This window comes from Hordeum vulgare, chromosome 1H (assembly GCF_904849725.1).
Source record: "Hordeum vulgare subsp. vulgare chromosome 1H, MorexV3_pseudomolecules_assembly, whole genome shotgun sequence".
NCBI classification, from domain to species: Eukaryota; Viridiplantae; Streptophyta; class Magnoliopsida; order Poales; family Poaceae; genus Hordeum; species Hordeum vulgare.
Window position 1 is genome coordinate 26911724 of NC_058518.1, and position 15260 is coordinate 26926983.

Genomic DNA, 15260 nt, shown 5'->3' on the forward strand with positions numbered 1-15260 from the left:
GGGTTCAATTTTAATTAGGAGATTATATTGTAAAAGATACTTATATTGTATATATGAAGCCAGTAGCGTCGGATAGATATACGAGAACTTGTTGTTCGACCAATCTCTCAGAGAAGGAGAGGTGGTCGATATCACTTCTCTTTGTATGCATCTGTTCATGACGATCTTCTGTTTTCTTCATTTGCTTAACTAGCTAGCGTGTCTAGTCCACTCTATATGTATAGTACGCAGCGTCGACCAAGCACGAAGATAAGAAAGGACACTTCTCTCTATTAATTAGCATGCTAACACAATATATGAAACACCTAAATTAACCCCCCAAAACCCCTCAAACCCTTCCCCCCCTTTAAAAAAAAACAAAAAACCCAGCACCTGAGATGCTGACGCTTGGATGCCTATTGGTCCCGGTTGGTGCCACCAACCGGGACCAAAGGGCCTCCTGCCTGGGCTCGCCGCACCGGCCACGTGGAGGCCCATCTGTCCCAGTTTATGCAAGAACCGAGACTAAAGGTTTAGGACATTAGTACCGACACTTTAGTCCCGGTTCAAAAACCGGGACAAATGGCTCTCACGAACCGGGACAATAGGTCCTTTTTCTACTAGTGCTTTGTGTGCATAATCTTATATATACATCTATCAGAGAAGCATTTATTTTTGGTCACTTAATTTTGTCATATGCCTTTTTCTAAAGACAACCGTAAAAAAGCATGGCCATGTTGCACTCTTCGTATGCTCAACTTCAACCTTTGTTTCTTATGGTGAGTGCTATCTAAGGCTTCATGTAAAAAAACATGTTCCCATGTCCTATACCTATACTATATAAGTAGTTTTGTTAAATACACTATAATAATAGGTGCTCACATACACGTACATACACCCACTTTTATTAACGCACACACGCACACCTTCCGAGATACCGAGTCGACACAACTTTTTAAGATTGTCGAAGTCATCATATGCGACTCGTAGTCGACGCAGACGTCTTCTCCCACCAAACGAACATCGTTGGAAGCATGAAATATATTCAGGGAAATGCGAGCACCAGCGCGAAGTCTAAAAGTTGAATCCCGATGGTCTACTTCACCACAAGAAATCTAACCATTCACACACACACATATATATATATATATATATATATATATATATATATATATATATATATATATATAGTTGATCCCCATCACTGTATTTATCTTAATATGTGCAGGTGTCACCTCATTAAAGGTCGATTCAGTAATTTGGATACGCAAATACGGTAATAGTTGATCCACAAATAATTTCTAACCACATAATAATCAAATGCATATCCTTATAGTTTGTACTTTCAGTTTTAGTTTGGAGTATACTATCAATCTGAATACAAATACTTCACATGATTAAATCTCATTAAAATTACACCGCAACGACTGTCTTAACAACGTGCGAAGTATCATCTTGTTTTTCGGCATTTATGCACCAAACATTAACCCATCATTTCAAACCTATCAACACAAATAAGTACCGACTCTAATCCATATTACTTGACGACTGTACTTCCTCCGTGGTATCAAAGTAAGTGTCTCAACTTTGTATCAGTTTTAATATAAAATTGTATTAAATTTAAGACACTTATTTTAAAGACTAAGCAAGTATTAAAATGAACGATAATTAATATGAACTAGAGGGAGTAACTTAGATACGCAAAAACCCTCATCGGATATCAATCGAGGCGAAGTCGGGAGCCGAGAGTGAAGTTAAGCACACTCCACAATCCCAGTTAGTTCCCGCGCAAAACCAGAGCCCCCTCACGCCCCTGCCCGCCCGGGCCCAGCGGTCAGGTACAGGCGGGCCCACCCCAGCCGAGCGCCCCCTCTCTTTCCCCTCGCTCTCCTCCTCCTTCCTCCCTCCCACCTCGGCTCGCCCCGTCTCCTCTCCCCCCCTTCCCCTACCTCCCCACCCCCCGCCTCCCCACCCCACCCCCACCCCCACCCGGACGCGGACACTTTTGCGCCCGGCCCCCTCGCCCCCTCCGTAATCCCGCCCCGCCCGCGCATCCGACGGCTCCCGCGGCCGCCACGTCTCCGTCGTCTTCCTCCCTCCCCCGCCCCACCCACTATTTATCCCCGCCCCCCGCCCCCCGCCCCCCCACCACACCCCCATCGCCGCCTTCCTAGGGTTAGGGTTCCGCGGCGCGCCTGCTCTGCTCCGGTGAGTTTCCCCGCCTTCTCCCTTCGATTCGTTCGCGGGCGCGGCCCCGTGGGCCCGGGCGGGGCGGGGCGGGGCGGGGAGGGTTGGATTGGGATTCGGGGGGGAGCGGCTAGGGTTTTGGCAGGCGCGGGTCTTTTGCTGAGGATTGGTTTTGGCGCAGGTGGTATGGCGATCGTGAGGGCCGGCGGCGCCAGGGTCCAGCGGCTGGAGCCCGGCGGGGAGGAGGCGGGCTCCACGGAGGACGAGGAGGAGCGCTCGCCCGCCACGGCCTCCGAGGGGTCCGAGGCCGAGGGCTTCTCGGCCCAGGAGGAGAATGGCGGCGGCCACGAGGAGGAACAGGAGCAGGAGCAGGAGCGGGAGGCAGAGGAGGAGGAGGACGACTCCGGGATGGGGTCTGACGAGCTGGAGATCACGCAGCTCGGGGAGGCCGGGGCGGAGATGTGCCAGGTCGGGGACCAGAGCGTCGCCCTGCCGCTGGACCTCTACGACCTCCCCGGCCTCGGCGGCGTCGTCTCCCTCGACGCCTGGAACGGCCTGCTCTCCGAGGACGACCGGCTCCGCCTCGCCGCCTTCCTGCCCGACCTGGACCAGGAGACCTTCGCCCGCACGCTCGTCGAGCTCCTCCGGGGGGACAACTTCCACTTCGGGAGCCCCCTGGCCGCCCTGCTCGACCGCCTCAAGGGCGGCCTCTGCGACCCCAGGATCGTCCTGTACCGCCGCGGCGCCCGCTTTGCGGAGCGGCGCAAGCATTACTACCACCTGCAGAGGTACCATAATTCGATGGTGCTGGGGCTGTGGGACACCAAGGACTGCTGGAAGAGCTGCAACGGGTACAGCCTTGGCGAGAGGCTCAGAGCTATGGATGCGATGAAGGCGCAGCGGAAGCAGAGGGAACTGGGTCTGGTTGCCCGGGCTGGGTCAGAGACTGACTCGGAGAGCAGGGAGTCTGCGGAACAGTTATTGACACGGTCGAAGCCGGATAAGATGGGTCTCAACAAGGCTGGGAAGTTAGGGAAGGAAAGGTCCAAGGGCGTTCTGCGGTTGGGTGTGTCAAAAGGTGTGGGTGAGGAGTACATTGGAGGGGCTCTCTCAAAGCTTTCTCGTCCAGATAATGCTTACGGGTATGATGCCGGAGTCGCGCATAGAGGGAAGCAGCGGAGAAGCACAGATGGCCTTCATTCTGAGGACCTGGGATATGACAGGGATTTGCCCAGGATCCGGTCTCAGAGGCCGCTGTTGAAGCCAGTGAAGAAGGAATTGGCCACGGGCTATGATATCAATCCTTATGGAAACAACTACCATGATAGCCAGACTGGTTCTTCTTACTATCATGGCAGGAATGCCATTGGTAATCAGGGGGTTACCTTAGCAGCGTCATTTGAGCCTCTGTATTCCGAGAGCGCAAGGACTGCAAAATACTCGGAGAGAGATCGGATATACGGTGGAAAAGGTGCCCAGAATAAACCTCTCAAAGTGGAAGAGAGGGATTGGCCAGCTGGTAGCCATGCTGATCTCTTAAATGACTGGCAGAGAGGTCAGCCTGAAGGTGATTACAGGAGCAGGAGGCCTCAAGTTGGTCATGGTGTTAAGGTTAAGTCCTATAAGAGTATTGAGCAGCAGATAAATGGTGCTCGTTCTGGATCTGATCCTAGAGGCAAGATACCGCAGGGGAAGATTAATGTGAACTCCAATAGCCATCATGGTAGGATTGGCCAGAAGGACTCCAGGAGCAAAGCTGCCCATGTTCAGAGTGAGGAGACGGAATCTGATTCATCAGAACGGTTTGAAGATGGGGCGGATGTGAATCTTGTTGCAGAACAGCCAGACCTTCAATATTCTGAGCTTCATAGACCAGCATATGGTGCCAAAAAGCCAAGCAAACCTGGCAAACCTGTCAAACTGAATTATCCTGCCGCTACTGCAGATTTGGAACCCTACCAGACTCAGAGCAAGCGGTCACACAGAGGAAAGATTGCAGAGCCTGATTATTTACGTGATGTGCATGTGGAGGTGGCGCAACAGATTAGTGAAGTGATGAGACCCCCAGCAGCAAGGAGTGAAAGAAAGCGAAAGGGGATTGCAAACCTGGACATGCATGGTTACAACAACTCTGAATTGCATGATAGCAATGAAAAAACCAACGAATCATTGAGGACACCAGAGAGTGAGAAGCTGGCCAGTAGAGCAGGCTACGCAGTCCAAGATACTAATGGCGACTTTGATGTTTCTGAGAGAGAGAACATGCCGCTGGCAAGTTGCAGCTCTGGGTCCAAAAGGCAAAAAGGAAGAGTTGAACTTACAAGCCTGGATGAGCATGGTGAGTATGCCCCGTCTTGTCCAAAGGTGGTAGAGATCAGTGGCAGCTCTAAGAAGAAAAGTAAAAAGAAGGCAGATACTACTACAGATGCAATTACTGTAGCGGAACCAGCTCCTGTCGTGCCAGAAGTTATTGTGGTGCCAGTAGAACCTGAGAAACCTAAGAAGAAGTATGTACCAATTACACCAACTATCCATACTGGCTTTTCTTTCTCCATCGTACATCTTCTAACTGCTGTTAAGAAAGCTATGGTCGCTCCGGCTGAGGATCCTCCAGTGGCAGCTGCGGTCACTCCTACTGAGGCTACTCCAGTGGCAGCTACGGTCACTCCTACTGACGTTACTCCAGTGGCAGCGAAGCAGCCTGATGGGGAGGAGAACAGAAAATGGTTCAATAGTGAGGAACCTGGCAAAACGCCTCAAGAGCCAAGTGCTGCAGAGCAAGCACAACCGGCCAATGAGGTTGGAGATATCAGTGCTGCAGAGCAGACCGCACAGAGCAATTTGCCGGCACTAACTGTTCAAGATCTTGTTATTCGGATTAAAACTAATCCTGGAGATCCCAGCATACTTGAAACACAGGAGCCCCTGCAGGATTTAGTTCGAGGAGTGCTCAAGGTACTGTCATCTAGAACAGCTCCTCTAGGTGCAAAGGGCTGGAGAGCGCTAGTTGCCTATGACAAGTCGAACAAAAGCTGGTTCTGGGTTGGTCCACTGCCTTCTGGTACTTCATACAGTGATCCTAACGAAGAAACTTCTGCTGAGGCATGGGGTATACCACACAAGATGCTTGTGAAGTTGGTTGATGCATTTGCTAATTGGCTGAAAAGTGGTCAGGAAACCCTTAAGCAAATAGGATCCCTTCCACCACCTCCAGCACCAAACCCTGCAAACTTGGATTTGAAGGAAAGATTTAAGGACCTTAGGGCCCAGAAAAGTCTAAACACAATAAGCCCCAGCTCTGACGAAGCAAGGGCATATTTCCAGCGGGAGGAGTTTTTGAGATACTCAATTCCTGATAGAGCATTTTGCTATACTGCTGCTGATGGGGAGAAATCTATTGTTGCTCCTTTGCGAAGGGGAGGTGGAAAGCCCACATCAAAAGCTAGGGGACATCCCATGCTCTTGCCTGATCGCCCTCCGCATGTCACTATTCTCTGTCTTGTAAGAGATGCTGCTTCTAGGTTGCCTGGAAGAACTGGAACAAGAGCTGATGTTTGCACACTTCTGAAAGATTCACAGTACCTAAATGAGGAAGAATCCAATAAAGAGGCTGCTGTTAATCAAGTTGTCAGTGGCGCTCTTGATCGTTTGCATTATGAGCGTGATCCTTGTGTGCTGTATGATAATGATAAAAAACTGTGGACCTATCTGCACAGGGGCAGAGAGGAGGAAGATTTTGAGGATGATGGCACATCATCTACGAAAAAGTGGAAGAGACCAAGGAAAGATTCAGATCCCGCAGATCCTGGTGCAGGAAACGATGATCCTGAGGATGATGGCACCCCTAACGCGAAAAAACAAAAGAAAGCTGATGCAGACCCTACAGCGTCAGGAGAAGACAAGGATGGTGTTCAGGATCCATTTAACAGCGGGCTGGAAGGTGACCTTGAGCTTGATGCTGTTCCATCATCAACAAATGACAAAGAAACCAGCAAGCTTGTTTCTACTGATGCAAGGCCAGATATAGGTAGCTCCAGACCTTCAGTAGATGCAGCAGCAAGGGGGACAGCTGATGCCAATTCAGCAAGAGCCCCAGAAAAGAAGCACAATATGGCACTCCCTGTGCAATTCACCAACAGGGAGTTTAATAAAGGCGCAGACAGAGAAGGTTCAAAGGATATCATGGATGCAACCCCAGCATGAATAATGCTTAGCAGCACATATATTGGAGCACCAGATTAGGTAATTGCTGCAGAAACTATTTTATTATTTTTTTGAATTTATTCTACTTGTACAAGCGATCTTTTCATTGTTAATGTTACTTCATCCTTCTCTTTATCCTATAGTAACATAAACTGGAAACTACTAAATGGTTATTTATTGTATGAAACCTGTTGATCTATATAAGCTGAGTTTGTCTTATAACAAAACTGTATAACTGTAACTGTAAGTTACAATATGCTGCTTCAGCCCTAAATATATTTGTGACTCACTTGCTTTGTCTTAGTCATATTTTTCTCGTTTATTTCTTACTTCTCACAATTATCATCAGCTCGTAGCTTTCCTTAGGAAAAGATGTACCGTAGGATGACCTGTAGATCTGTTTGTTCAGGCTGATTAAGACATTTCTGGGCTTGAATTTGTCTGTGAAAGTTGTGGTCTGGTTTGCAGTTATCTGCCTTTGCCAAAGTTCTTATATCTCTAGTTCATCGTTAGGAGGCTTTGTTTAGAACAGCTTCAGGAATCCCTTACCATGCAGTTTGTATATGCTTCGGGCATAGCTCATTTACTACTATCCTAATAATGCTAAGAAAAATAAAATAACATGTGAAACTAGATATTATGGAGTAATTGTTAGTGCGGGAAGCGTCTATCCTAAGTGTACTGATTGTGATTTTAACAGATGTTCTATTTTCTAGTTCATTGCCTGATTTCAGTAGGGTCTTACAGGCGCCATGTGTTTCCGGATAATATGTTTTAGTCAAATTCTGACTGCTCCTTCATACTGAGGATCTCCTGTTTGTTTCTTGCTTTGCAGGGTACGAAGTGGCAGCCGCTTTCATCAGCCAGGCCTTCCCCTCAACAGAATATTTTGTAGCAGAAATAGTTTTTTTTGGTTCCGCCCTTGTGCTTGTACATTCTTTTGTCAAGAAACAGCGGCTTCATAGTTTTCTTTTTCTCCTAGTGGCTTTGTGCAGTTGTGGTGCAGTTCTCATCTAAAGTTGTTAGATCACCAATATATGTTTATGTAACTACAGTACGTTTCACTCATATTTGGACACCAGCCAGCAAATTCCAGTGCCAGTGACACTTGACCTACCGACAGTTGAGGCTTGTTTGCAACAGAGATTTTACTCATCAGGCTATTATTATTATTTATTCAACAGAGATTTCTTCATCAGATTCTTATATTTCCAACAGATATCAGATTATTACAAAAGAGGTTTCGTCATCAGACATGGACTTTCTGCTCATGTGAACAGTAAGTCTAAAAAATAGTAAAAATATCAGAATATATTTTTTGGTAACACACATGTCCGAATGTTCTGCAGCGATGCAAAATTTCGTGCAGAAGTAACATTCCATGTGCTCAAAAAGAGTTCATTTCTTAAGCATTTTGGGGTGCCTGTTTTGTTTTTTTACCCATAGCATCGTGAACTTGATCCCTTCATGAAAATTTGTACGTGGGGAGAACACTCAAGAATATCTGTCCAACTTTTTCCCCCTATTTTTTAGAGTTTACTGTTCATCCAGGTACATATTTGTACCTAGGTGCAGATTGGCACTTTCATCGTCAAGCCATATATTTTTCATGGAGGAAAATCGCCTAGTACATAGTGATTCTTTTCACAAGGTCACAGCACACTAAGGCTCTGTTTCGATAATCATCCGCTCCTAGAATCTGCAGAGCGGCGAGACTGTAACTCCATAATTTTAAGCTGCAACTCCGCTCCGGAGTTGTAGAGCGGAGCGGTACCGAACAGCTCCTAAGCATAATACTCTCAGCTCAATGAGTCTTCCACTGGTTCTCAAAAACATTATTCTTTCACTGTGTTGCCTATGTAAATACATATATATTACATTAGATCCACTGATGCAGAAGTACACATACTCTTCACTGGCGACCAGCCTAAGAACAGCAAACCCCTCGACCGACAATAGCAATTAATCAAATGGATGGATGGCACTATCAACAGCAAACCAACTGGGCAAATGGTAAAACTAAACAAATGGCTCCTTTGTACATGATCTGGGTGAATCTAATTTCTCGCTATAAGGGGGACCCTCCCATCCCTGACCGACGACGGCGACTCCTCCTGCGCCTCCGGGAGGTGTTTCGTGTCTCCGTTCGCCTGCTTCCGCCCAGCCCTCAACTCGTGGAACGACCTGAGGAGCTCGTCGTAGCCCGGGGTCCGCAGCTCCTCGATCGACTCGGCACTTGGAAGGTCGATTTCCCGCCTCCTTGGCGTCGAACAAGACGGTTCATCCACCTGTCACGTTCAAGGAGAAAGATTCAATGCAGGTTTGGTCAGTCACTGTCAGGGATGATAAAGAACAGGTTTCCCCACCAATCACTTTTCATGACTGCTCACCAGGTATTCTTCCTCTAGGCATTTCCCCGCATTTCCGGTTATCTCCACAACCTTGTGGTAATGCGCGCCCTTCAACTCCGTCATTTCCCCGTGGCACGGGGTGAGAACGGAGACGATGTTTGCGCACGCCTCGTGGTCAACCTTCAGCGAGCCTGAAATAACATTAAGTTGTCATCAAAATGAGGAAAAATCTCTATGCCCTGTGTTTTAGTAACTCGAAGCGTTAAGAACTTACTGTCAATGGAAGAAAGAATGGCCTTGTTTGCTACATCTATATCTTCGAGAGTAGTTGATACTGCGGATGATAATTTGGAACGCAGCAATTGGTTGGCTTCTCTCCCCGTCCTGGTAAAGTGTGCACACACCATGATTGCTATTCACAATTGCTAGTTTAAGATAAAAGAAACTTTAAAATCTTCCAGACCAGTTTCTGTGCTAATACCTGACTATGCTATCTACTGATTCAACATTTCCTTTGCCAAGGCTGAAGAGAGAATCCTCAGCACTCTTCCATTGTTGTGCACCCATGCCCGTCTTAGTTTTGCTGCAGATTTCGAGAAAACGTTAAGCACTGAAATCTCCATATTTCATAGCAGAAAGCATCACATCAAGTACCCATACTGACCATTCCACAAGAACTTCTGCCAAGCAAGACCGTCCACTGTCAACTGCAGTGGTATCTTCGATATAATTATTCTCTGTTTCTTCCATGTAAAAGCCCCACTTTTCCCGTACGGATGAGGTGAAGTCCTGTGCTGTTGAAATTTCTTTCTGCAGCTGACCTGTCCTGTTTACAGCGCTCTCTCGAAGGCCACCTACAGCTGTTTGGACCTGCAATATGTGCTTATGATTAACAATGTGTAGGAGTTGTGTAATAGTTCAACTCCTCAATCGATCATCGATAGCACATAACTTCTTTTTTTGGTATCACAATTCACATCATATACTCCCTCCGTCCGGAATTACTTGTCGCACAAATGTATAAAAATGGATGTATCTAAAACTAAAATACATCTAGATACATCCATTCCTATGACAAGTATTTCCAGACGGAGGGAGTACTAGATTACTAGCACTCAGATAGTCACATGCTAAAATTTGAATTACAGAATATATGAACAACACTTACCAGCTTCTTCTTTCTTGCATTGGAAATTGCAAGCATCTCTGCCACCTTTTCTATAAGTTGCTTTTCTTCATTAGCTGCACACTCCTGTCAAAAATGATAAAATCACATTATGTTAAGAAGTCATATGAATTTATTAATTGCATATTGAGTGTAATAATTATCATTAGGAATAACCTCAAATTTCTTCTCAAGATCAATAAGTTGTTGATCTTGCACACCTTGTGTTTCTTCCAAAATACTAGTAAGTTCAGATGCATGAACATCCAGTGAATGAAAGAAACCAACAGTAATATTTGAGATGGACCGTGACGCTTCCACGGCTCTTAGGTGTCCCTGCACACATTAACAGAAATGTTGGAACAGAATGGCTTAAGCAAATATCAAATGTTCTAGTGCCTCAAAATATTACAGACCTCCCGCTGCTTGTTTGCGAAGTGGGCTAGCCGCTCTTCTTGTTTTGAAAGGCTACACTGAAGCTCATTTAACAAGTTGTCTGCTCCCAAAGCAATTACTCCGAAACACTACAAAATACAGGAAGAGCAATCAGAATTGTTTGATGTAGTTAGTACATACCACAAGTCAAAAGAAAATTCTTACTTTCTCAAGATCTGATGTGTGCGATTGTACTTGCGAGTTCAGTTTCTCAAATGTTGTCTGAGAATTCAAGTCAATTTCACCTGCTAAATTATCCAGCGCTGTAATACCTGAACCATGCAGGGCTTTCAGGTTTTGTATGCTCTCCTTTAGCCCTTGTGCAGCCTAAAAATGGGTAACTCAAGCATATCATACTCCACCTTACATAGCAGCAACACAAGATAAACTTTTAAGTATAATATTGAGGGGAAACTTAAGTGCCTCATCTTTTGAAGATACGAAGGATTGCATATCATCTTCCATTTCTTTGAGGTGGTCCTCCTGCTGCATCACTGAAGTGGAGACGGTTTTATGCAAGGCATCAAGCTCCTGGGTCAGTTGAGATCTAAATCTCTGCACGAGTGACCTGTTTCCATCTTCTATTTTGTCTTTACGCTCTGCCAGTATTCAAGAACAATGACCATTGAAGTGAAACCGGTCCATCACAAAGTGGGGGTGATCGAGTTGAGATGCCAAACCTATTTTGGAGAATAGACCAGAAACATCTGCTGCAGCATTTTCTAATTCTGCGCGGAGATTATAAGCACAATCTACCAGTGATTTCTCTGTAGCAAAAATACCAGCAAGTTCCATTGAATGTCAGTAAACACAGTAAGTATACACTCAATTGGCTAACTGAAATCAAGTATGGATGAGCACATGAACTTTTGATTTTATGTCAAGAGAATTTACAACAATTGATGGTTCTTTTACCAGTAATTATAAGAATTAATGACCAAACCATGCTAAGCAAAGAGACTTGCATTAATGAGTTAATTCTTGTTTTTGCAGGGAATAACTAGATAGTTCGACAAACCTGAGTTCTGAAGATTAAATATTACAAATTCCTTTTCTTTGATAGTAGACTTTGCTTCACTGTATTTTTCTTCTAAATCATGCAGAGCATTCCTGGTGTCCTCCAGATCTTTCTGCAGACAGAAGACGGATGCAATGACAATTATGTAATGTATTTGCCCAAAGATTGCAAAATCATGAGGTGGAACTACAACGATACCTGAGTTTTCTCGAGTTTTCCCCCCAACTCCGCACTCAAAAGCATTTGAGCATCGTAAAGTTCTTTTAGTTCCACCAATTGCTGTCCATAGATTGTGTAGAGAATTTAAACTCAAATCATCATTAATGTATATGGTTTTTCTCTGAGATGCTTATAGACAAACTAACCTTATCCCTAGCTTCTAGATCAGCTCCCAGTTTTTCAATTTTCTCTGTCATGGCCTGAGTGAAAAAGTTAGTTTTCAAAAGATAAGATAATGAATAAAGATTTGTTCAGTTCATGTGAACAAATCTGACAAGGGCTTAGTTAGAAAATTAAGATAGACCTTTTTCTCAGCTTCCTCTTGGAGGTAGCGCTCTCTTGGAATGTATATACCATTCTTCTCTCTTGCCGCAAACACTTCTGTAGACAGATAGGAGACCAGGTGAGTATAAAATGCATGACATTTAGCATTTCAATATAGCAAAAAAGTGCACGCGGGCGAACCTTGTTTAAGGCGGTCAATTTCGGAGTACAGGTCCTTGATGACAGCAGATTTCATCATCTTTTGGTTCACCTGGATTCAATGGTAATAAGAGTAAGTTAGACTATACAAAACACATTGTCAAATTTCTACTATCTGAAATAGTGAAACATCAATATTGACGGATTATTCAAACAAACAAAAAAACAAGATAGTAACCTCGGGTTTGTTCCTGATATTTTTTGCACGATGTGCATAATCGAGTGTGCTCAACGTCTCTTCCAAGCAATATACTGAAGGCGATATTGTAGCAATAATGCAAGTCTTTGTTTTCCCTCCCAATGAATCTCGCAATAATCTTGTCAGCTTGCTATCTCTGAAACAAATAGGTAGAGCAATGTTAAGCCCTCTTTAGCAATGCTTTGCTACAACAGGTGCAGTCAGGAGAATGCCCTTAGAGCTACCTATATGGGACATGTCCAGAGTGCTCAACGAGAGCATTAATAACACGACCAAGTGTCAACAAACTCTTGTTGATCTCCCCAGCCTCTCTCGCTCTGCCCTGCAATCCAATTGAACATCAAACGTACTTCATGGCATTTGAAAATTCAGTAGATGTGACGGAGAAAAAAAAAACTATGAATAGAAAAATTGACGTTCACTCACATCTCTAGCGCCTGAGCGTGATATGTTTTCCGAACCAGCTAGATCGACGAGATTAAGCTTCCCAATTTTGATCATCTCCTCACTCTCATGAGTCAATTCCTTGATGTGAATTGTGATTGAGAATATGGAGTGTGACCTGCTGCTTTGCTTGTTCAGCAATGTCTCTGCAGTGCGCCTCTTTGCAGAACCCTTGTCAAGAATCTTGTAGATTTCGCCAGCGGAGTACACAACTTCTTCTTCAAGCCCTCTAACAAAAACTCCACCCTTGCCATCTTCCATAAGGGCAATAGGTTTTTTATTCTTATCCTCAGGAACAGGTAACACAGGGAACCTTGGTTCATCAGGCGCCAACAAATCAGTGATCTCTTCATTGTAAAGCTCAAGAAAGGTGACTTTCATGCTGTACTCCGCGCACTGGGCTTCAAGGATGTCGAAAATCTGCCTGACGGACCTCGGGATAACTCCAGCATCGGTTGGGAGTTCACCACTCTGGTTGTTACAGGAGCCAGCAAATGGTAACATGCATACCAAAGGTACATTTTTAATTGACTTCAAGTACAAAATGTTAATATTTACCTTGGCCTTTCTGGTTCCACCACCTTCCATTGTATAGGTTTTGCCAGTACCAGTTTGCCCATAAGCAAAAATTGTACAATTATAGCCCTCAAGGACCTCATGTACTATTGGTGAGATGGATTGTTCAAACAAGTCTTTCTGCTTTGATGACGGGCCAAAGACCTACTCAGAACCAACCATTAGACTAAATATGAGTCAAAACTTGCATACATGATAGTGGAAGTGATAGTGGAAGATGATATCATACCTTGTCGAAGGCAAATGTCCGGTCAATCTGCTTATTGGCGATAACCTGAGTGGCGGCAACCTCGCGGCGGCGCTCATTGCACGATATCACCACCGGAGTATTCCCCTTTGTCTCGTCATCACTCAGAGGCCTGAATGCACCAAATTGCAGACTGTGAGTGGGCACAAAAAACAGCATGGCACTGAGCTTCTGAACTAGAACTGCTGAGCTCTCCTCACTCACCTGCATCTAAGGATGACCTGCACATTGACTCCCTTCTCCTTATCGCCTTTCGGGGTGGCGTTGCCGCCGGTGCTCGCGCCGCCGTTGGCATCCCCCGACCTCGTCAAGTCTTTGCCGGACTTCTCCGTCGACCTCGGCGACGGCGACGGAGTGCCACCCCTCTTCTCCATCCCGAATTCCACTCAACAGTCCAATCTCTAGTCCCTTTGCAGGTACCTAATTCTGCAGTCAAGCGCCAAACCGTTTAAATGCAGGTGTAAATTGCTAGAATGGTGAACTGTAAAACATAAAAGCCCAGCTACCAGCCGATCAGGAACCAGAGTGAAAAAGCAAAAGATTACTGAATGTGACAAATTTGGCCAGATCAGAGGAGCAGCAAGAAGAGCCAAAATTGCCGGCCACTAGGAGCCCAAACACACAGTAATAATGCAGTAAGAGACAACGGGGCCTTGACAAAGGCGCCGCGGACGCAAATCTCGGATGCATTTGCGATGGGATATTCACCGGAGCGAATCGAGGCAGGATTGGGCTGCTATTTGGCAAACCAAATCGGAAGGAGATCCTTTTGCAATGCCATGAAAGGGAAAAAAAAAATATCAAAGCGTATGATGCTCAAGCCCCCGGAATGGAAGGCAGAAAGAGAAACAATCTGTCACATTCTACCAGCTGCCAAAAGCACAGATCTTTGCGGCGCTAGAGACCTCGCGGAAATCACGAACGGGAGGAAAATCCAAGCGCCTTTGGCAGGAGCAGAATCCACGGAACCATCATAAGCAGTCGATCAGTGACCAGATCTTCCTCGCGGGGAACGGAGCAGGGGCACCGGAGCCAAATCAGGATCAAGAAGCAGAGCCAAGAACGCAAATCGGTGGAGGAGCAATGAGCACTCACGCTGACGCGCGGACGGGGCTCGAACCAAAGCGATCCAGTCCAAGCGGCTGGAGAGCTCGGGGCAAGACAAGTGAGGTCGTGGTAGCAGCAGTAGGTAGGCAGGTGGCAGAGGCAATGGCCGAGATCCGGGGGGAGGGGGCAGCAGGGTCAGGAGGCTCCTGCAGAGCGGGGAGCGGTGGCTTGGAGGAGAGCTCGTGGTCTCTATCAATGGCAACCTCCCCCCGCTTCTTCTATCTGTCCCACCCCAGCCTTTGCCTTTGCCTTTGCCTTTCCTTTCCCTCTTTTTCTGCCTTTGGGTTGGAGACAGACAATGCATCAGATGATACCGACGCCATTGCCATCCTGACAACAATAACCCGCGTCAATGCGGTGATTCCCGGACGGGTAACGCCATTTTTACTGCGCCGCTGCTCGCAGACGCTTATATTTTTAAAAAGCTTTTTAATTAAGTTCCAGTTACTTTTGCCTCCGCTGTAGAATGCGGAGGGTAAATCAAAAATATCTTTTTTTCTCTTCTCCATCTTCTGCTCTGCCGTTTGTAGAATGCATTTCGTTTTGGTGGGCGTTGGTGGGATTTGATTGCTACGTTTAGTGGTACCTTTTAAGATCTACTCCAAATGTACAACGCACGGACCTGGTTGTCTAGTTTTTGTTTTTAA

At 45.8% G+C, this 15260-nt stretch overlaps 2 protein-coding genes across 2 annotated transcripts; one reads left to right on the forward strand and one right to left on the reverse strand.

Moving 5' to 3' along the window:
* Nucleotides 1-2141: 2141 nt before the first annotated feature.
* On the forward strand, nt 2142-7485 carry LOC123398482. The gene is made up of 3 exons (XM_045092979.1): nt 2142-2187; nt 2348-6408; nt 7205-7485. The coding sequence occupies exon 2, from the start codon at nt 2353-2355 to the stop codon at nt 6367-6369; it is 4017 nt and encodes a 1338-aa protein (XP_044948914.1). The 5' UTR covers nt 2142-2187; nt 2348-2352; the 3' UTR covers nt 6370-6408; nt 7205-7485.
* Nucleotides 7486-8189: 704 nt separating this feature from the next.
* Nucleotides 8190-14895, reverse strand: LOC123398579 (kinesin-like protein KIN-5A). Its single transcript, XM_045093062.1, has 23 exons — nt 14602-14895; nt 13711-13932; nt 13489-13618; nt 13242-13403; nt 12666-13154; nt 12464-12561; nt 12219-12375; nt 12023-12092; nt 11862-11938; nt 11704-11757; nt 11537-11617; nt 11339-11450; nt 11001-11087; nt 10744-10919; nt 10486-10647; nt 10302-10409; nt 10063-10221; nt 9889-9972; nt 9385-9590; nt 9202-9303; nt 8995-9104; nt 8760-8911; nt 8190-8657 (listed from the first exon to the last, which is right to left on the reverse strand). Exons 2-23 carry the CDS (start codon nt 13878-13880, stop codon nt 8427-8429), a joined length of 3177 nt encoding a protein of 1058 aa, XP_044948997.1. The 5' UTR covers nt 13881-13932; nt 14602-14895; the 3' UTR covers nt 8190-8426.
* Between the last annotated feature and the right edge of the window lie 365 nt (nt 14896-15260).

Bases quoted from the DNA above. Each gene is read 5' to 3' on its own strand.
- LOC123398482 (XM_045092979.1), top strand. From the start codon at position 2,353: ATGGCGATCGTGAGGGCCGGCGGCGCCAGGGTCCAGCGGCTGGAGCCC.
- LOC123398579 (XM_045093062.1), bottom strand. From the start codon at position 13,880: ATGGAGAAGAGGGGTGGCACTCCGTCGCCGTCGCCGAGGTCGACGGAG. The intron at 12,376-12,463 runs GTAGCTCTAAGG...TATTTGTTTCAG, and splicing joins TCTGGACATGTCCCATATAG to AGATAGCAAGCTGACAAGAT. The intron at 12,093-12,218 runs GTTACTATCTTG...CATTGAATCCAG, and splicing joins ATATCAGGAACAAACCCGAG to GTGAACCAAAAGATGATGAA.